Source organism: Coregonus lavaretus (genome assembly GCF_964263955.1).
Source record: "Coregonus lavaretus genome assembly, chromosome: 4".
Classification (NCBI taxonomy): domain Eukaryota; kingdom Metazoa; phylum Chordata; class Actinopteri; order Salmoniformes; family Salmonidae; genus Coregonus; species Coregonus lavaretus.
This window is the reverse complement of record NC_139991.1, coordinates 26,997,360-27,018,237: the sequence shown is the minus strand read 5'-3', so window position 1 is coordinate 27,018,237 and position 20,878 is coordinate 26,997,360. Positions and strand designations below refer to the sequence as shown.

The 20,878-nt window shown below is 41.9% G+C and overlaps 1 protein-coding gene across 2 annotated transcripts in view; it reads right to left on the bottom strand.

Annotated features, from left to right (window-relative positions):
- Positions 1-64: 64 nt before the first annotated feature.
- LOC311127171 (alpha-mannosidase 2-like) overlaps positions 65-20,878 on the bottom strand; it is a 56,386-nt gene continuing 35,572 nt past the window's right edge. Inside the window, exons 10-22 of one of the 2 annotated variants that reach the window (XM_084158950.1) lie at positions 17,801-17,986; positions 17,475-17,589; positions 15,368-15,435; positions 14,964-15,129; positions 14,459-14,689; positions 11,075-11,197; positions 10,547-10,661; positions 9,362-9,495; positions 5,196-5,337; positions 4,772-4,905; positions 4,351-4,542; positions 3,191-3,304; positions 65-2,986 (exon numbers count right to left, since the gene is read on the bottom strand). In XM_084158950.1, the coding sequence (XP_084015076.1) occupies positions 2,981-2,986; positions 3,191-3,304; positions 4,351-4,542; positions 4,772-4,905; positions 5,196-5,337; positions 9,362-9,495; positions 10,547-10,661; positions 11,075-11,197; positions 14,459-14,689; positions 14,964-15,129; positions 15,368-15,435; positions 17,475-17,589; positions 17,801-17,986 (1,726 nt within the window). In that variant the 3' untranslated portion in view covers positions 65-2,980. The remainder of the gene's footprint in view (positions 2,987-3,190; positions 3,305-4,350; positions 4,543-4,771; positions 4,906-5,195; positions 5,338-9,361; positions 9,496-10,546; positions 10,662-11,074; positions 11,198-14,458; positions 14,690-14,963; positions 15,130-15,367; positions 15,436-17,474; positions 17,590-17,800; positions 17,987-20,878) is intronic. The other variant, XM_084158949.1, reaches the window with a different exon arrangement.

Below are 20,878 nucleotides of genomic sequence, written 5' to 3'. Positions count from 1 at the left end.
ACCATGGTGATTGCATCTAGTATTATTTTGGAGGGAATAGTGTCTTGCATACAACAAGTGCAAATAGTTTTATGCACTTTATTTCATTTAATTGGCAAACGTAACTTGGGTTTCATCCTTTTTTAATCTCACATTATATTTACAGAAAGATAGAAAATTAGACAAAATGTGACTCTCAACAAGTAACATTGGTAGAAAGAGATTTGCACATAACACCCACCCCTGATGCTGATTTTTAAAGATAGACAATACAATTGAAATTCTATACCAAGTAAAGTATATTGTTTCTCAAATATGCTTTTGATTTCAAATCATCCCAGACCAGCTTCTGTCTTGAAGTTGACTTTCGTCTCTCATAAAGGAGATACTTAAAATAATTGATCATTTAATCAGATGTGATAGAACTATTAAACTAGCTTTGACATTCCCATCGACATTCAAACATTACGGAACAATGGTTTCCACATTCATTTACATTGACACAAACAGACGTTAACTTTTGTTAGCAACCAATGTCACAGGAATCCTTCTTATTCCTTACACTTAACAGTGAAGGTGCAATTCTTTGACCACCCTATTAGCTAGGCATGCTGCCGTATCACACTGAAGATACGCTCACCTCAAAACACCCCAGGAAATGTAAGGTAACATTGTAAACATTGTTACCAGAAGGTTTGCGTTTCCTTGGAACTTTACAAAGGTGGTCAAAACGTAAAATAGAAACCCATAGCAACATGTTGAAGTGGATTTGAAAATGGCTCAGTCAGGGTACCAGTTTAAGACATTGCATTTGGTACCCAAGATCACAAGAAAGAAAAGAACAAAACAAAAATAGTATGCGCAAACATGACAGGGTTTGTGACCTTTGGCATGTGTCATATGCTTCAGCAAGTAGTTGTACGCTTTTGGCCATAGTAACAAAATGTGTCACAATAATTTAATGACCAACTATTGTAGATTTAGAATATTTGAATAATTCAGATGGATATTATTAGCAGAAAGGGGGGATTGCTGCATATACTGTATCAATGGTGAGTTGGATCAGTTGCGTAGTTTGATATCTAGGCTGTAGGCCCCAATTCAATCAATCGCAGATAATAATCAACCACACTGAGGGGGCGGTTTCCCGGACACAGATTAAGCCTAGACTAAAAAGCATTTATGATGCAGAATTTCCATTGAAAGTGCTTTCTAATCCAGGAATAGGCTTATTCCATGGAAAACCGGCCTTGAAAGTTCACTCATAATGTTGACACTACAGGTGTGTTTTTGCATCAATATCCAATTATGACAATTTCCAAGAGAGGAGCAGCTTGTGGGGTGTGTCTGTTTTCACACCAACACCTCAATGCAGTGTGAACATTCTAAGTCAACTCGCAGTGAAGTTTTCCTTTACCTGCAATTGACTGAATGGCTTTATGATTGATACACCCTTGCAAATGTCTTGAACAAAACATCTGACTGGTGTGCTTTACCAAGAGGAGCTTCACAAAACAACAGTAGTGGCTTACGTGAGGACATTACACATCTCTGTTAAAGCAGTAGATCGAGTGCACTGAGGTTATCATAAAAAAAGGGATCACTCATAACAATACATATATGAAGGTCACAATAACAGACCCATATCAATTAATGTAATGCCACATGTCAATCTTGTGACAGCAACTATTAACTGCATTCATTTTGCATCGATAGCAAATTGTAAGTGACAATTTTCTCCCAAGAACAACATATAAAGATAGGTACATAGGGCTCATTATAAAATAGAGAAATAAGGCACATCTTTGCTCTTTGGAACAACAGAAATAACTTGCAATTAACGATATATCACATAGAAATGTTGACCGGTGTAAAATATAAAATTCATATTTTTTCAGGCACGCCAAGGACATGAAGTAATATTCACTATGATTGAAGCCATACCTTGGTCAAAACAAAGAATCACATTGTACAAAATCATATTTGTGGAAAAGGAAATTTGAATGTGTGGTCTTCCCAATAGAGTGAGTTCAAGTGAAATTGCAACACGAACGTTCCCAACACATACAGAACCTGAGACTGCAGGATAACTAGGGATACTGGACTCAAACAATATAATATTGCACTTTTAGAATTAAGCTTAAACAAGTTCCATTTCCTTCTCCTCCTGCCTCTCTCTTTCCTTCTCCACCTCTCTCCTTCCTTCTCATCCTCCCTCTCTTCTTCCTAATCCTCTTCCCTCTCTCCCTTCCTCTTCCCCTCCTTCTGTCTGTTCTAAGGATGTCCTATGTATTCAGGCTTCGGCATAGCCTCGCTGACAATGTTTTTCGGCACAGGAACAGATGCCGGATATTGGGCATGTGCCGTGGCAGTCACCGACTAGGCTCTCTGGCCAGCGCTCATGTCAGCTGCACACGGTATGTGCTGATCTCCATTGGTTTAAGGCCGATTTCCTCTTGGCTCGACCCTTCCTCAGGCGTGTGCATCAGAGTCAGAGACGCAGGGGTGATGCTCTGGAATTTCAGTTCAGAAAACAGCTTGTCCATGCGGATCTGTGCAAGAACCAAACATGAACAATGGCGTTATACCCACATGTTTGAATAGTAAAACCCATTATGAAAGGGGTTGATGGATAGGTTCAATAAAAACATTTGACACCTGCTATGATCATGATGAAATATCCTTTCCTTTTAGAAGCTATTAACATAACTGGACACTTAACAGGCTTATTAAGGATATTAAGATTAAGTGCCTGGGTCAACAAAGATTTCATCATCTACTCTAGCCATTTTCTAATGAACACACACTTGGTCATAACAGCCTTGATTTTCCTCTTGGAGAGAGATAAGTATTCACTTAAACTGATTATGGTTGCATTGTAATAGTTATCATGACATCAGAATAGGAGGAAATGTAATGAAAGGTATTTCCTGGGAATTTCCTTCCTCACAGCACATTTTCTGTGGCAAGTGACCTCTTGAGCCGTTTTGCTAGGGGAAGTTCATTTCTGTAAAAAAATGATGTTCAAAGACCAATGGTACTACTAGCTGCTTGAATAAAGAGCATTGCGTGCAACCCTCATTTTAACCCTCAGGTTACAATTCTCTTTAATCACTAATGAATAAAGAGTGTTTGGTGATAACTTTAATTCTGGTGTGTGTATACGTGTGTGTGTTCCTGTGTGTGCTGGCGTGTGTGTGGCAGGTCTTACCTTCCCCTGCGTGGTGGCACACAGTAGCCCTGTGTTCCTATTCGAGAAGGCACAGTCAAAGCCTTTTCTGTGCAGAATCAAAGCCGCCTCGTTCGACGGGCCACCCCCTTCCTCCTGTAAGGCCAGTGAGAAATGCTTCAGTCCCAATAAAGACCCCTCCTGTCCCCCTCCTCAGCCTAAACACTGGGGCAATTATAGAGACCACCCTTTCACAAGTCAGCTGCATTTCCACAGCCATGTTCGAGGTTTACTGCAGTAACAAGCACAAGACAATTTCATCCCCCTTTCAGAAACATTTTTTTTTACATTCACAGTCCCTGGCTGAGTACATGGAGATGCCACAGTGCATAATAAGTGTGGTAGTAGGAGCGGCAGGGGTGTCACCATGTGAGTATTCGTATAAATTAGTACAAAGCCCTCGTCTAAAACACATTTAATGGTTCTGCACGTCTCCTCTTTTGATTTGTTCTTAGAGTCAAATTGGATGTCCGAGCATGTCTTTGCAATCGATAATTGAGCAAATTGGTTGGCAGATTCCGGAACAATTAGCTTGATCTTGATAGACGGCGGTATCATCAGAGTTAATGGGCTATGCAGCAACAAAGAGGAGACCATAGAAGACTTACAACATACAGATGTAGTGTATTTACAGAGATGATATAAGGAAATGAATGGAGAGCCCCTTGGAGGAGTGCTGAGTGTGTGTGTGTTTTGTCCTAACAAGCAATTAAGACAGTATTCCATACTGCCAGGATAATCAATACAGTCAGGGATGAGCTTAATCACATTAAAGCCAATGACTATGAGAACACAGCGGTACAGTCATCACTTTAGAAAACTTGGTAACTCTTTGTAAGGAGTTGCTCCTATGTAGTAACACTGTAATTACTGTAGCAACAACATTGTATTAACATGTTACATAGTAATTCATTATTTGAATACGGGTAGCTAATGATGTGAGCGTTTATTCATGTCTCAACGCCATGAATATGCATGTACAAAGCAATGATTAAATCACTACGTAACAACATGTTAATGTATTGTAATTAAAGCATTACTACACAGGTAAAATAGCAACAGAATGTAAGGCTTGTTGTGGCCTTATGCTCCACAGGGAGAAAAGAGAAGAAAGTATTATGTAGCATTACAAAAATCCTTACCTTGGACTGGATGGTGCGTAGGTTGACCATGTGGACATCACAGGGCAGTGATGAGGCCAGCGGGTTTAAGGGGGATAGAGACAGGGACTCTGCCTCCGTGCTCACAGCCATGGAGATCAGAGGGTGGTTCAGGTACAGCGACGACACGTGACTCAGCAGAGACGGGTAGCTGAGGGGCGAGGGTTTCTCCCCCTGGAAATATCAAAGCAGGGACAGGAACGGGTTAGGACAATACTCTGGTGCAAAAGTAATTGGCAAAAGAGAGGATTGATCATAATATAATATATGACAATGTTTTAACCCTAATCGTCTTAATCAAGTCTCCATTGTCGACCTTCAAAAGTCAATGAACTTTAGTAGAACTACAAACTACAGTAACTATGAAAATGACAAAATTGCTTCAAACTCCTGGTATTAGTACCCCATCGGTCTTGGCCCTCTTCTCCAGCAGCAGGCGGAAGGAGCTGGCGGTAACTTTGTTGTCCAGGACGCCCTGGCCCAGCCCGCGGTTATCATCCTGGTTCAGCCGACGGTCCATGATCACCTCCAATTGGCCTGGAGGGGAAAAGGTCAAAGTTGATCTATTTCAATATCACGTTGCCTTCTGTTCACATAACAGAAATGTATCTGTAGGGCCTACATTTAAAGCTTGGCAAGAAACAGCACGATAGAAACTGCACTCATTTTAATATCACATCCTGGTGCCAAAATAGTAGATTACATTATGTACTGTACAGATGGGAATCTTAGAACCGAGCAGGGATGTCATCTTTCCTGGAGACTTAAAGTACTGATGCCCTCCTTCCAATAGACAACAGAAAACAAATCCCCCGGCCTGCACTCACCACTCTTGAGGCTGGCGGAGCCCAGGGACTGTGCGGTGAGCAGGGTCAGTCTGGTGCCGGAGTCCTGAAGGTAGGCCATACTGGTCATGGGGTAGAAGTTTGCCTGGAGGGGAAGCTTGGCCATGGTTCTTCTAGGCTGGATCTGCGAGAAAATCACATCAAAGATGGTGGATAAATGAAGATGTGCTGACCAGCTGGCAAGTGTCTTCACCAACATTTTCAACCTCTCCCTGACCCGGTCAGTAATACCTACATGTTTCAAGCAGACCACCCTGTGCCCAAGAATGCCAAGGTAACCTGTCTAAATGACTATTGCCCGTAGCACTCACATCTGTAGCCATGAAATGCTTTGAAAGGCTGGTCATGGCTCACATCAGCACCATCATCCCAGACACCCTGGACCCACTCCAATTCGCATAACGCCCAAACAGATCCATAGATGACGCAATCTCTATTGCTCTCCACACTGCCCTCTCTCACATGGACAAGAGGAACACCTATGTGAGAATGCTGTTCATTGACTACAGCTCGGCGTTCAACACCATAGTGCCTTCCAAGCTCATCACTAAGCTCACAACCCTGGGACTGAACTCCTTCTTCTGCAACTGGATCCTGGACTTCCTGACCGGCCGCCCCCAGGTGGTGAGGGTAGGCAACAAGACAGCCGCCGTGCTGACCCTCAACACGGGTGCGTGCTTAGTCCCCCCCTGTACTCCCTGTTCACCCACAACTGCGTGGCCGTGCACTACTCCAACACCATCATTAAGTTTGCTGACAACACAACAGTGGTAGGCCTGATCACCGACGACGATGAGACAGCCTATAGGGAGGATGTCAGTATGTTAGTGACCTGGCAGTGTGGTGCCAGGACAACAACTTTTCCCTCAACGTCAGCAAGACAAAGGAGCTGATCATGGACTACAGGAAACGGAGGGCCGAGCACGCCCCCATCCACATCGACTGGGCTTTAGTGGAGCGGGTCCAGACCTTCAAGTTCCTTGGTATCACGACAATGCCTCTTCCCCCTCAGGAGGCTGAAAGGATTTGTCATGGGCCCTCAGATCCTGAAAAACTTCTATTGCACCATTGAAAGCATCTTGACTGGCTGCATCACCGCTTAGTATGGCAACTGCTTGGCATCCGACCGCAAGGCGCTACAGAGGGTAGTGCATACGGCCCAGCACATCACTGGGGCCGAGCTCCCTGCCATCCAGGACCTCTATACCAGGGGGTGTCAGAGGAAGGCCCTAAAAATGGTCAAAGACTCCAGCCACCCAAGTCATAGACTGTTCTCTCTGCTACCGCACGGCAAACGGTACCGATGCACCAAGTCTGGAACCGACAGGACCCTGAACAGCTTCTACCCCCAAGCCATAAGACTGCTAAATAGTTAACTAAATAGCTACCTGCATTGACCCTTTTTGCACTAACTCTTTTGACTCATCACATATGGTGCTGCTACTGTTTATTATCTATCCTGTTGCCTAGTCACTTTACCCCTACCTATATGTACATATTTACCTCAATTCCTTCGTACCCCTTCACATCGACTCGATATTTAAATTTTACGTCATTTAGCAGACGCTCTTATCCAGAGCGACTTACAGGAGCAATTAGGGTTAAGTGCCTTGCTCAAGGGCACAGACAGATTTTTCACCTAGTCGGCTCGGGGATTAGAACCAGCGACCTTTTGGTTACTGGCACAACGCTCTTAACCACTAAGCTACCTACTACTGGTACCCTATGTATATAGCCAAGTTATCGTTACTCATTGTGTATTTATTTATTGTGTTATCATTTTTCTATTTCTCTCTCTGCATTGTTGGGAAGGGCTTGTAAGTAAGCATTTCACTGTTAGTCTTCACCTGTCGTTTACGAAGCATGTGACAAATACGATTTGATTTGATGACATTTACCATTGAAAGAAATTGTCACAGTTACGGTCTGCTTAACCTCTTAATGATCTGACCCTTTTTTTCAATTTTCGCCTAAAATGACATACCCAAATCTAACTGCCTGTAGCTCAGGACCTAAAGCAAGGATATGCATATTCTTGATACCATTTGAAAGGAAACACTTTGAAGTTTGTGGAAATGTGAAATTAATGTAGGAGAATATAACACATTAGATCTGGTAAAAGATAATACAAACAAAAATGTTTATTTTATTTTTATTTTGTTATCATCTTTGAAATGCAAGAGAAAGACCACAATATAATATTGCTGTTTAGGTGCAATTTAGATTTGGGCCACTAGATGGCAGCAGTATGTATGCAAAGTTTCAGGTTGATCCTGTGAAGCATTGCAATACTGGACTATTTTGTATCAAGTCTGCCCACATGTGCTGAATTAGTCAATTGATACATAACTTTAGAGAACATACAAAAATGATCTGGTAATACAAAATGTAAGTTTACACACTCCCAGGAATGTCATACATGATGGATCATTAGCTTATACACTAACTTTCACACATCTAGATGGCCAGGCGGGGTGGATGTGGAGCCAGAGACAGCAGGGGCTCAAACTGTAGAACCCAGTTCCTAATTTGAATATAAAAATTGATTTTATCAAACAAAACTATGCTACATTTTATCTCTGGGACCCTTAGGATGACACATCAGAGCAAGATTACTGAATGTAAGTACATTATTTACCTTCAGATGTGAACGTATCAAACCAGTTGCCGTGATCATTTTTGTTGTTGTTGTGCACTCTCAAACAATAGCAATGTCTTTTTTTACTGTAATAGCTACTGTAAATTGGATAGTGCCGTTAGATTAACACAAATGTAAGCTTTCTGCCCCTATATGACATGTCTATGTCCTGGAAAGTTTGCTGTTACTTACAACAGTCATGCTAATCACATTAGCGCACGTTAGCTCAACCGTCCTGTATACGGGACACAGATCCCGTAGAGGTTAAGGGGTGGCTCTCCCATAGGCACCATTGCGATAGCAGCTGGGTCTGATCTGCTTAGTTAGTTGACTAACCAGAAAAAAGGAGCGATTGAGATGTCTCGCTTCCTCTTCCGTCTCTGGTCACATATAAAGGTGATGTTGAGGAACCATGTGACCTGACTAGGAAAACCTCAAGGCCCTTGTTAAAGGCTTCAACAAGGACCCAGAGTTTTTCCTATGAGGGAAAAACTCCTGGCCCCACACATACTGAATCACCAGTGAGCAACTGTGTTGAGTGGGATCTTAAGCCGACCGACTTTGTTTTGACTACAATGAGTACGAGAAGCTCTTCAAGTGGGTTGTTTTTGTTTGTTTGCGTGAAGCGTAGCATTTCGGAGAACAAAATATTTAATCTCTGATGGCAGTAAATCCCTCTTAATCCCTGAAAGTAAGGTCAGACTGCCAAAAACATGCAAATTGAGATTGAGGGAAAACACTGCCTCTCTCTAGAATTATGGCAGCGTGTCTAATTGGCAAGGGCGCTCAAACACTGATCTGTCTAAAGATTCTCCCCTGAACAAAATCGAATCGTTTAAATCTGCATTTCACCTTTTGTTTTCAAATCAAAACTTTATGTTATGACAAAATGGGAGACGTCCATGAAATCATTTCTAGGAGTTTGGACATCCAGTTTCTATGTACATTCAAGCTAATGCTACTAAATAGCCATTTGTATCATAGTTAATTGCTCATGTCATTACTGTTGACATGTTCAATGTCCATGCACAATCTCGCATAGAAATCTCCACTTCAGAAGCAAGAAAAGCAGTATTTGCTCTGGTATATATGGCTCTGTTATATTGTGGAGTGTTTTCTCGCAACTGGATAGCTAGAGACTGGGCTGTAATTGTGCATTCCTACTAGAAATTCTAATTAAAATGTTCCACGTGGAACATTTGAATTAGAATGTATACCTTGTGTAAGGTTGCTCTTTGTCAATGTTTTCTTCACTCTATGCATTTGTCTGAGTTATTTTAAATATCAGGGGTTACTGTAGTGCTACATTTCCTTTCAAAGTGGCTTTTTTCATTAAGTAAGCCCTCGAAAAGCTGTGACCGATTTACCTGTACACTTATCCTTCAGTGTGTACAAAATACAATTCTCATTCTCTCATTGAATGATCTGGGGGCAGTGCCTGAGTAGAGAGGGGAGGGGAGAGAGAGTGAGTGAAAGAGAGAGTGAGTTCCAGGTTATACAGTAACAGTACCTGGAATCCGTTGAGGTCTGTGAAGAATCGATCCTTGCTGTCCACATCTGATGTTAACCTCATTGTAATTTCACGGTTGAACTCCCCCCTTATATCTACCGAGTTACAGATCTCCACCGCCTGGCCCTCCACACCTATAGAGAGAGAGAGAGAGAGAGAACACTAACACAATCACAGAGCATATTCACAGCACATATTTAAAAGCTTCTTTCCTCTTTGGCTTGATTTCAAGGTATTAATTATACTCCTAGAGAGTCTCCGAATACACTTTTTGGAAATACATTTTTTGGGAATACATCTTACATTGTTTGATATAATTTTACATACCTAACTTAATTAATCACCTGGGAGGGAAAAAAATTAACAGTTGAACAAATTTGCCCCAGTTTTTCAGGTGGAAAAAAAATAAACATACCCCCAGAAATAATGCAAAACATGAATAAATATATCTAAGAAGAAAAAACCACAGTTACAGTACATAGACTTTGGGTGAATGCAAAAGCAGTGAAAGTAAATTGGGTCTCAACATTGAGCCATTAAATATCGTAAATACATTAATAGAAGATCAATGGCACAGTGTAGCATTCCAAATGGGTAAATTACAACTCTAGTGATACGTCTTGCAACCTGTATACTGCATCTCTATATACTGTACCCTCAGGTCAAAATATGCAATGAAACCATTCATTAAGTAAAAATCTGCATGCTGGGTCCAATTTAAGGCCTGCTTGGCTGTGCGATGACATGCAGCCCTTCAGGGTCTCCTTCTCCTGGTGGGCATGACTGCAGCTTCCTTTTTCTCACCAAGCACGCAACAGAACAACACTAATTTTCTCTACGAAAGCAAGCCATTCAAAAGGTATTGCACTGACTAAACCGTCTCTCTCCCTCTCTCTCTCTCTCTAGACTATGCTAGTAGGCTCACTGAGTGAGTCTTCATGTAGCTCATCTACAGACCGGGTTTTGGATCTTCTCCCATTACACAGACAAACATAATATTTCAGGGTGTTTTGATCTTTCAAGGTTCTGTTTTTCTGATTTTGATACATGTAGGCTACACGTTCTCATGCATGTATGTACAACTGCTTTCAGTTGTGTCACTGATCAAGGTCTCAATGTATGGAGTCAATTGTAGATAAGCCACGCATGCACGCGCACTCGCACACACACACATTCCATCATTACCTTGAACATTATAGAGGCGTAGAGTGTGCGTCACATGATCGAAGGTAGTAGTGATCTCAGAGAACACAGATCCCTTGGTTACCCGTATCACTGGAGGCCGAGCGGGAGAGTACATCTGGAGGAGGACAGAAAATCAATGGGAATCAAATCACTCATAACACCATCTCCCATCCATCCTCTGCCAATAATACCTCCTACAGAGAGTGTGCTGGTAAGGGAGCACAAATAAGGGATAAAAGAGAGTGAAACTGGGGGAACAGAACTACTCTCTGATTCAGAGTCATTGGGTTAAATGTGGAAGACACATTTCGGTTGAATGCATTCAGTTGTTAACTGTAAGTCACACTGGATAAGAGCGTCTGCTAAATGACTAAAATGTAAATGTAAAATGTGCAGCTGACTAGGTATCTCCTTTCCCTTTACTGTAAGAGCTGAAAGCACTCTCTTCTTTAAAAGGTTTCAGTACAGCTGTAATGATACACGTTGACAACGGAGAATCAATCACGTTTAATAAAGTTGTCGGGTTACCTTGGCTTCCCCGTCGGGCAGGAACAAGTAGGCTCCGCTTTTATCTCGGTTGCTGGTTGTGCCGTACCATGCAAACTCCACCTTGATCTGGTGTTCTGAGCCGTCCTCTTTCAGCTTCAATCTCTGTGGGTGTCAGTCAGAAGAAAGTCAGATTCAATACTTACATCACCATTACATTGACAGCTTGACATCAATAAAGAGAGCTAACAAACTTTATCCTGTGTTGTTGTAGCTGAGGTGGTTTGGTGAACAATGTGATGAGCTTGTGTGATGACTAATTTTGCCTGAGACCTGGACTTGTTTTACTTCCGAGAACTAATGCCTAGGCTTTAGCTCAGAGGAATAATATAGTCTTGTGTCACACAGACGACCCTGGTTTGATACCCTGTCAGTCCCATTGACAGTCTAGAAGTGTAACACATTCCATGCAACCTTTCAGTGCAGGTCACAGTCACTATACACTTTATGACTCTGGTTCAGTGCTAATATTAGAATAAGCTTGAATTCTAGTCGCGCAGGTCGGCACGACTATAGTATGGGATTGGTTGAAGCTCAATGTTAAATTCAAATCTCCCTACCATCATATCTAAGCCAATATGACACCAATGTCTATGAAAATTCCAAATCAATTTGATTGGAGGTACAACACACTCCCCGCCTCTCGTCATGATCCGTCCGGCCGTTACCGAGAACCCAGGGTTGTTAGCATTAGGGTTGGCAGACTATTTTTTGCCCAAACCTAGGTCCGATTTTAGACGTCGGATTAAAACGAGGCTACATCGTTCATAAGATGACCATTAGACTTGGCAAAAAGGGACAGGGAGTGTGACGTGTATGTAGTACTAGAGCGCACGTCTTGCTACTACGGAGGAGATAACGGTGGAGAGACCAGCTCTCAAACTCTCAAGGAAGACGTTGTTGCCCTCATCCGTCAGATGCATCCCTACAGTACATCCCAGGGACACACTGCTTAATGGCAGAGACTTGCACATAGGCAGACTTCCCAGCTCTGCAGTTGAATTGTTAAACAAGCAGTTGATTACCCCCTCTCCTGACGTGCACACAAGAGAAGTGGAGCTCTACACCAATCTTCGTGCTGCTGGGAAAGCCCCAGCCTGCCTAATGGCCAGGATAGATGCCAATTATACATGTGGGAGTGTGTGCTCTTTTACTGGAGTTGGACTGCTGTGTACAGCATTACTAAGAACATTTGTAGTTAAAGGATTTAGAGCACCTATCCAATGTCAGATTTGTAAATATGTATTCTTAAAAGTGTTTTGTACTTGTCTAATGACTTACAGGTGTTTCTCAGCAGTTTGTCATTTGTCACAGTGTTTGTATCAGGAGTTACCAAAATTGTTATTGACGAGCCACAAGGTTATGCAGGATTTTTTGTTCAAGCCCAGTGCTACCACACCTGATTCTATTACTCAGATGTTCATAGAGACCTCGCTGTTCATCGATACCTTGAATAGTAGAATCAGGTGTGGTAGAACTTTGCTTGAACAAGAAAGCCTGCATAACCCTGAAGCTCTTCAAGAGCAATTGTGGCCATCCCTGAATTGTATGTACAAAGTTTACTAGCTATATCTGATGAATGTACGTTTGATTGTAAATCTTATATTTTGTAATAACTCACTATTGTTTACAGGTAATTTAGTACTAGGCTTTTCTTCAGTAAACGTTAAAGTACATTTTCATGTAAATAGTTAATGGGTACATACATGTTGATTATTTGTGTATTTTCCAGGATCTTTCTCGATTGTCTTGTTAAAAGAGATCAGGGATTTTTTCCCCAGTTTATTCCATATTGGCTTAAATGGGTCTCTGGTTCTTTGCATCCCTCTGGAAAATCAGCTGTTAATATTAAATAAAGACTAATAACTACATTATTTATGTTGTCATTTGTCATTATTGTGTACTTTTGCTTTACTTTTATGGCTGTGTTTTGCTGTATTATAATGTTGAATAATAATGTTGTATAGTCACCTTACAGTGTAAAAACCATGGAAATTAAAAACAAAAAGTATGTTTTAGGTGAGAAGTCGGCATTGGTCTGAAGCCGAAAAAGAAATTCACCTGAGCACCACAATGCCTACTCCACCCATGCTCTACTAAGGTTTTGCAGCAGATATCTTGGACCTACTACAGTAGCTATGTTTGTCTATTTTACTTCCAGCAATGTGTAGGCAGGTTGCTTAGGATTCAAACCTTCTCAAACAGCCTAATTCATACTCTTCAGAGGGATAATGGACTTTACAGTGTCCTGCTATTAAAATAATGTATATATAGATATCATTAGGATGTACGTATTTTTAGATATAGGCCTATTGTAAATGTGTATTATTGTATCATCTTTATTGCAAAAATAAATACAAATACACATAACTTTAAGCTACATAGTCTTTTGACAAAGGTGATAAACTGCCTATTAATCAGCACAGCAGTTGATAACAGGGCCATGTTTGAAAAACAAGTGGTTCTGAGCTTATGTAAATATTACACAGTTAAGTTAACGGTTACAGAAATCAGGAATGCAGACATGCTCTATAGACCTCTCTCTCTCTCTCTCTATATATATATATATATATATATATATATATATATATATGAGTGACTGTGTCGAACACACCACCTCCTGTTCTTATGTTGGGTACCTACTGACCAAAAAACATGTTATGAAATATAGATATTTTTCAATTACATGTTTAAGGTTTAAGGAAATACAGGCAGGCACCACATTACTACAATACAAAATAGCTCACTCAATCAAGCCTGATGGTGTTGTAAGTATAAAAGCAAAGCTTGCTTTCATATAATAAAACAAAAGCTTGAAAAGGTAGTGGAATGGGGGTCTTAATGTGGGGTGGGAAGAATGCAATACATTAGCTTGTATGTGGTACAAATCACATTATTCTGGGAGCACCTCCTCTAATGGTATGAATTAGTCTGTTTGAGAAGGTTTGAAGCAACCTGCCTACATATTGTTGGAAGTACAATAGACCAACATAGCTACTGTAGTAGGTCAAAGCTGTGTGCTGGAAAACCTTGGTAGAGCATGGGTGAGGTACGCATTGTGGTGCTCATGTGAAATGCCTTTCTTTTTCGGCTTCAGACCTTCTCACTTAAAACATCGTTTTTTGTTTTTAATTATATAGCACTTTTGCAGGAGTTCTGTGCTGAGCACTGCTGTGTTGTGAAGTGCTATGCTTTACTAAGCTATGCTGTGCTATGCTTTACTAAGCTATGCTATGCTTTACTAAGCTATGCTATACTTTACTAAGCTATGCTATGCTTTGCTTTACTATGCTATGCTTTACTAAGCTATGCTATGTTATGCTTTACTATGCTATGGTATGCTTTGTTATGCTATGCATGTCTTACCTCCATCAGGCCGGTGGTGGGGGAGCTCCAGACCTGGAGGTGGGGGTTGTGGACGCTGAGGGGGGTGGAGGCGTCCTGGGGGATGTTGACTGTGAAGTGCTTCACGTTGACGGACAGCTCGCCGCTCTGCCTGAAGAAGACGTATTCTGCAGTCTCCGCCCTGCCGCTCGCAGCCTTACCTAACTGGTACACCCCAAGACCCAGCGCTGGCACCTGTGCTATGAACGACAACTGCCCCCAAGGGAAAACACCATAACATGAGATAATGTGAGAAAAAGCATACATGAACATAAAAAAGTATGTTTCACTATGAACTGGTAACACGTTGGTAATCAATCTCCAGTTAATCTCCGGGGTAACCTCATAGTCCTCCCTGATACTGCCATTATAGTTCATGAATGTATCTGAATTTGAAGCTTATTTAAAAAATGATCAATAAATAAGATTCACATGGATAAATAAAGGCTAAATACAAACACTAATGACAAAAATGTGACAGTTGTACCTGGAAGACCTCTGTGGAGGCTGTGGTGGGGTTGTCCCACACCGCGCTGACTTGAGCGGGGACGGGATGACCGTGGTCTGTGACCACACGCACATGGGGCGTGTTCACATACATGGTCACCACTGACGTGCGGTCCTGCTCCGTGGGGTTGTAAATGACCACAGACCTGGAGGAAAATAGACAGGTTGGTATGAGTTGCTAATGCTTTGATCTGAAAAGTCTGAAAGTACAGAGACATACCCAGACAAAACTAATTGGTCATAAAGAAAAGATTCCACAGCTGTCATCTGACCAGACTATAACTTCCTGTATTTATTCTAAATCATATTTGCAATATGAAAGGGGTCATAATATCGGCCAGAATATGTAAGGGAAAAGGGAGGAACATTTGTACGATGCCTTACCTAGGCTGTGAGCTGATTTTCAGAACTGTTTTTCGAGGCAGGGCATCTTGAGCAGGCTGGATATCATCCTGAGAGAAATGTATATGAGATTAGAGTTGATTTGCAAAAGAACACCTATCTGGTATAGCTACACCAACACACAGTCCACAGGCTATTTCCAGTTCTTTGAGACTAATTTTCAAAAAATATATTAAAATTTTGTTTTTGTGGTATTGGCTGCTGCTTTTCAAAACTGAGAAACTATTTAAACATCTAAGGCTCATTCACTTTCTAATACAATTTTCATTAGGTTTGGGTGAGTGAGATAAACTCAGCAAAAAAAGAAACGTCCTCTCACTGCATTTATTTTCAGCAAACTTAACATGTGTAAATATTTGTATGAACATAACAAGATTCAACAACTGAGACATAAACTGAACAAGTTCCACAGACATGTGACTAACAAAAATGGAATAATGTGTCCCTGAACAAAGGGGGGGTCAAAATCAAAAGTAACAGTCAGTATCTGGTGTGGCCACCAGCTGCATTAAGTACTGCAGTGCATCTCCTCCTCATGGACTGCACCAGATTTGCCAGTTCTTGCTGTGAGATATTACCCCACTCTTCCACCAAGGCACCTGCAAGTTCCCGGACATTTCTGGGGGGAATGACACTAGCCCTCACCCTCCAATCCAACAGGTCCCAGACGTGCTCAATAGGATTGAGATCCGGGCTCTTCGCTGGCCATGGCAGAACACAGACATTCCTGTCTTGCAGGAAATCACGCACAGAACGAGCAGTATGGCTGCTGGCATTGTCATGCTGGAGGGTCATGTCAGGATGAGCCTGCAGGAAGGGTACCACAAGAGGGAGGAGGATGTCTTCCCTGTAACGCACAGCGTTGAGATTGCCTGCAATGACAACAGGCTCAGTCCGATGATGCTGTGACACACCGCCCCAGACCATGATGGACCCTCCACGTCCAAATCGATCCCGCTCCAGAGTACAGGCCTCGGTGTAACGCTCATTCCTTTGACGATAAACACGAATCCGACCATCACCCCTGGTGAGACAAAACCGCGACTCATCAGTGAACAGCACTTTTTGCCAGTCCTGTCTGGTCTAGCGACGGTGGGTTTGTGCCCATAGGCGACGTTGTTGCCAGTGATGTCTGATGAGGACCTGCCTTACAACAGGCCTACAAGCCCTCAGTCCAGCCTCTCTCAGCCTATTGCAGACAGTCTGAGCACTGATAGAGGGATTGTGTGTTCCTGGTGTAACTCGGGCAGTTGTTGTTGCCATCCTGTACCTGTCCCGCAGGTGTGATGTTCGGATGTACCGATCCTGTGCAGGTGTTGTTACATGTGGTCTGCCACTGAGAGGACGATCAGCTGTTCGTCCTGTCTCCCTGTAGTGCTGTCTTAGGCGTCTCACAGTATGGACATTGCAAATTATTGCCCTGGCCACATCTGCAGTCCTCATGCCTCCTTGCAGCATGCCTAAGGCACGTTCACGCAGATGAGCAGGGACCCTGGGCATCTTTCTTTTGGTGTTTTTCAGAGTCAGTAGAAAGGCCTCTTTAGTGTCCTAAGTTTTCATAACTGTGACCTTAATTGCCTACCGTCTGTAAGCTGTTAGTGTCCGTTCCATAGGTGCATGTTCATTAATTGTTTATGGTTCATTGAACAAGCATGGGAAACAGTGTTTAATCACTTTACAATGAAGATCTGTGAAGTTATTTGGATTTTTACTAATTATCTTTGAAAGACAGGGTCCTGAAAAAGGGACATTTCTTTTTTTGCTGAGTTTACATATCAAGCGTCTTTTCAGCTGCTGTATCAAAACAAGGAAGTGGAAGAGGTTACATTACTCTGGAAATTGATGTTGACTTCCTGCCCGGGCAATTTGCATATTAAAATCCCGATGTTGTGCCTCCTTGAGGGATTTGGCCAAAGGTAGAGTGTGGTAAACACTTCAAAGGTAGCTACTGCATGCATTTCACTACCTGCAACACCACCATAAACTGTCACCCTTTGAAAATCCCTATACTAATCTGAAATGTTGCTATGCACAATCATCTACCTTGTTTCAACATTGAAATTAAAACGCCAATGCTTTTTTTACTCACCATTTGAAGGAAGGCCTTTGAGGGATTGTGACTGTATGCACTTTTGTCCTTCAGCACCAGCCAGTGAGCGGAGTTGACGATCACTTGTTTCAAATTCAAAATGGAATGAAACAACCTGAGAACAGAGAATTGTTCTAATTAAATGCCCAGAGGAAAGCAGTCAAAGCTCTGAGTCAAATATATAATGTTTCACTTTCATTCAATCAATGTCTACGGCCCGATGCTGGAAATAATCACAAAACCATGTCGGTGCAATCCATTTAATTCTTGCTTAATCAGTGTGTCCATGTTGAAAAAAAATAAAACAAGCAATTAAAAAATTATACCTGGTACCGTAGTCGATCACTACCAAGTCCTTGCCGGTGCCTGTGATAGCATCATGGTGCTGGAACAAGCCCAGGTTCCTCCTGGCTTCAGTGAGCAGTCTGTAATTCTCCACAGCTGGGAAATCATTCCGCTTCCCATACCTCCTAATATTGGCCAGGGTGAGGGAGTAGAGGATCTCAGCAGCCCTGAAGGACAGACAGAGGGAATAGTTATTTTCTTCACATGAGTATGCCTTTCCATGGCACCAAGACAGACATGGGTCGTGTTCATTAGGGAGGAAACGTTTTGAACAGGGAGATGCTACAGTGCCTTCGGAAAGTATTCACACCCCTTGAGTTCTTCCACATTTTGTTACGTTACAGCCTTATTCCAAAATAATTAAATAAAAATAAAAACGCAGCAATCTACACACAATAGCCCATAGTGACAAAGTGAAAACAGGTTTTTAGACATTTTTGCAAATGTATTTAAAAAACAAAACAGAAAAACCTTATTTACATAAGTATTCAGACCCTTTGCTATGAGACTCGAAATTGAGCTCAGGTGCATCCTGTTTCCATTGATCATCCTTGACATGTTTATACAACTTGATTGGAGTCCACCTGTGTTAAATTAAATTGATTGGACATGATTTGAAAAGGCACACACCTGTCTATATAAGGTCCCACAATTGACAGTGCATGTCAGAACAAAAACCAAGCCATGAGGTCGAAAGAATTGTCCGTAGAGCTCCGTGACAGGATTGTGTCGGGCACAGATCTGGTGAAGGGTACCCAAAAAATTTGGCAGAATTGAAGGTCCCCAAGAACACAGTGGCCTCCATCATTCTTAAATGGGAGAAGTTTGGAACCACCAAGACTCTTCTTAGAGCTGGCCGCCCAGCCAAACTGAGCAATCGGGGGAGAAGGGCCTTGGTCAGGGAGGTGACCAAGAACCCGATGGTCACCTTGACAGAGCTCTAGAGTTCCTCTGTGGAGATGGGAGAACCTTCCAGAAGGACAACCATCTCTACAGCACTCCACCAATCAGGCCTTTATGGTAGAGTGGCCAGACAGAATCCACTCCTCAGTAAAAGGCACATGATAGCCCACTTGGAGTTTGCCAAAAGGCACCTAAAGACTCTCACACCATGAAAAACAAGATTCTCTGGTCTGATGAAACCAAGATTGAACTCTTTGGCCTGAATGTCAAGCGTCACTTCTGGAGGAAACCTGGTACCATCCCTATGTGCCAGGTAACAGCATCATGCTGAGGGGATGTTTTTCAGCGGCAGGGACTGGGAGACTAGTCAGGATCGAGGCAAAGATGAACGGAGCAAAGTACAGCAAGATCCTTGATGAAAACCTGCTCCAGAGCGCCCAGGACCTCAGACTGGGGCGAAGGTTCACCTTCCAACAGGACAACAACCCTAAGCACACAGCCAAGACAACGTAGGAGTGGCTTCGGGACAAGTCTCTGAATGTCCTTGAGTGGCCCAGCCAGAGCCCGGACTTGAACACGATCGAACATCTCTGGAGAGACCTGAAAATAGCTGTGCAGCGACGCTCCCTATCCAATCTGACAGAGCTTGAGAAGATCTGCAGAGAAGAATGGGAGAAACTCCCCAAATACAAGTGTGCCAAGCTTGTAGCGTCATACCCAAGAAGACTTGAGGCTGTAATCGCTGACAAAGGTGCTTCAACAAAGTACTGAGTAAAGGGTCTGAATACTTATGTACATTTGATTTCTTTTTTTTCTTATTAGCAAAAATGTCTAAAATCCTGTTTTTGCTTTGTCATTATGGGGTACTGTATGCAGATTGATGAGGCAAAAAAACAATTTCATCAATTTTAGAATAAGGCTGTAACCTAACAAAATGTGGAAAAAGTCAAGGGATCTGAATACTTTCCGAAGGCACTGTATATGATTTGTCCAATAAGAACAAATATTTTTGTTTTCCATTGCAAAAAGTTTTTATTTGTTCACTCATTTCAGTGCATTCAGTGAAGTGACAAATAGTTGTTGATATATGGGTCATCATGGGCCAAGAGTGTAAGTAAATTACTCCAAATTGACCACAGTTGCAATCAGAGACTCAGCTTGTGTTATTGATCTACTATCCCCCATAGTAAAAATATTGACCTATTCAATTCTGTGAGATAAATAAATATTCGAAACATAGTCTCGGACAGTTGTGGGATGCGATAGATCCCAAATTAATACAACCATTAGCATAAAAAAAAAAGTTTTTAAGCAATGAGGCTGATACAACGTTTAGCTTAAAATGTTGATAAACTATTAGGCTATTTCTTCACATTATAAGCGCAGCAATGCGCACACGGCAGTAGGCTATAAGCACAAATGTTCAAAAATGCAATCAATTAGTGGGGAAAGTGACCGCAAATGCGATTATGCATGTAATGCTTTTATTATAAAGGTTTGCAATTTCATGGTGAAAATGATTTTCCTCAAACTTGAAACTCACGCACTGCGTATGTATGCCAGTTAGGCTCTACACCCATTGTAAAGCGGATTCATGTGCTTAATTTTAAGAAGTTATTTGGCCACTTTAGTTGTGATACAAACCTTATCAAATGGGCTAGGCTACATGAGGTGTGCGACTATGATTTGAAAAAGTCGCAAAAAAAGGCATGCACTGTTTCTTGCCTTGCTGCACACAAGCTGGGCACCATTCATAAGTGATAATATATCATTCACAAGTGATAGGCTAATATTGTCACCCATCAGACTATTCTTGATTTAATCTTGTCTTTACATATACAGTCGTGGTAAAAAGTTTTGAGAATGACCAAGTATTGGTCTCTCCAAAGTTTGCTGCTTCAGTGTTCTTAGATCTTTATGTCAGTAGTTACTATGGTACACTGAAGTATAATTACAAGTATTCCATAAGTGTCAAAGGCTTTCATTGACAATGACATTCAGTTTATGCAAAGAGTCAATATTTGCAGTGTTGACCATTCTTTTTCAAGACCTCTGCAATCCGCCCTGGCATGCAGTCAATTAACTTCTGGGCCACATCCTGACTGATGGCAGCCCATTCTTGCATAATCAATGCTTGGAGTTTGTCAGAATTTGTG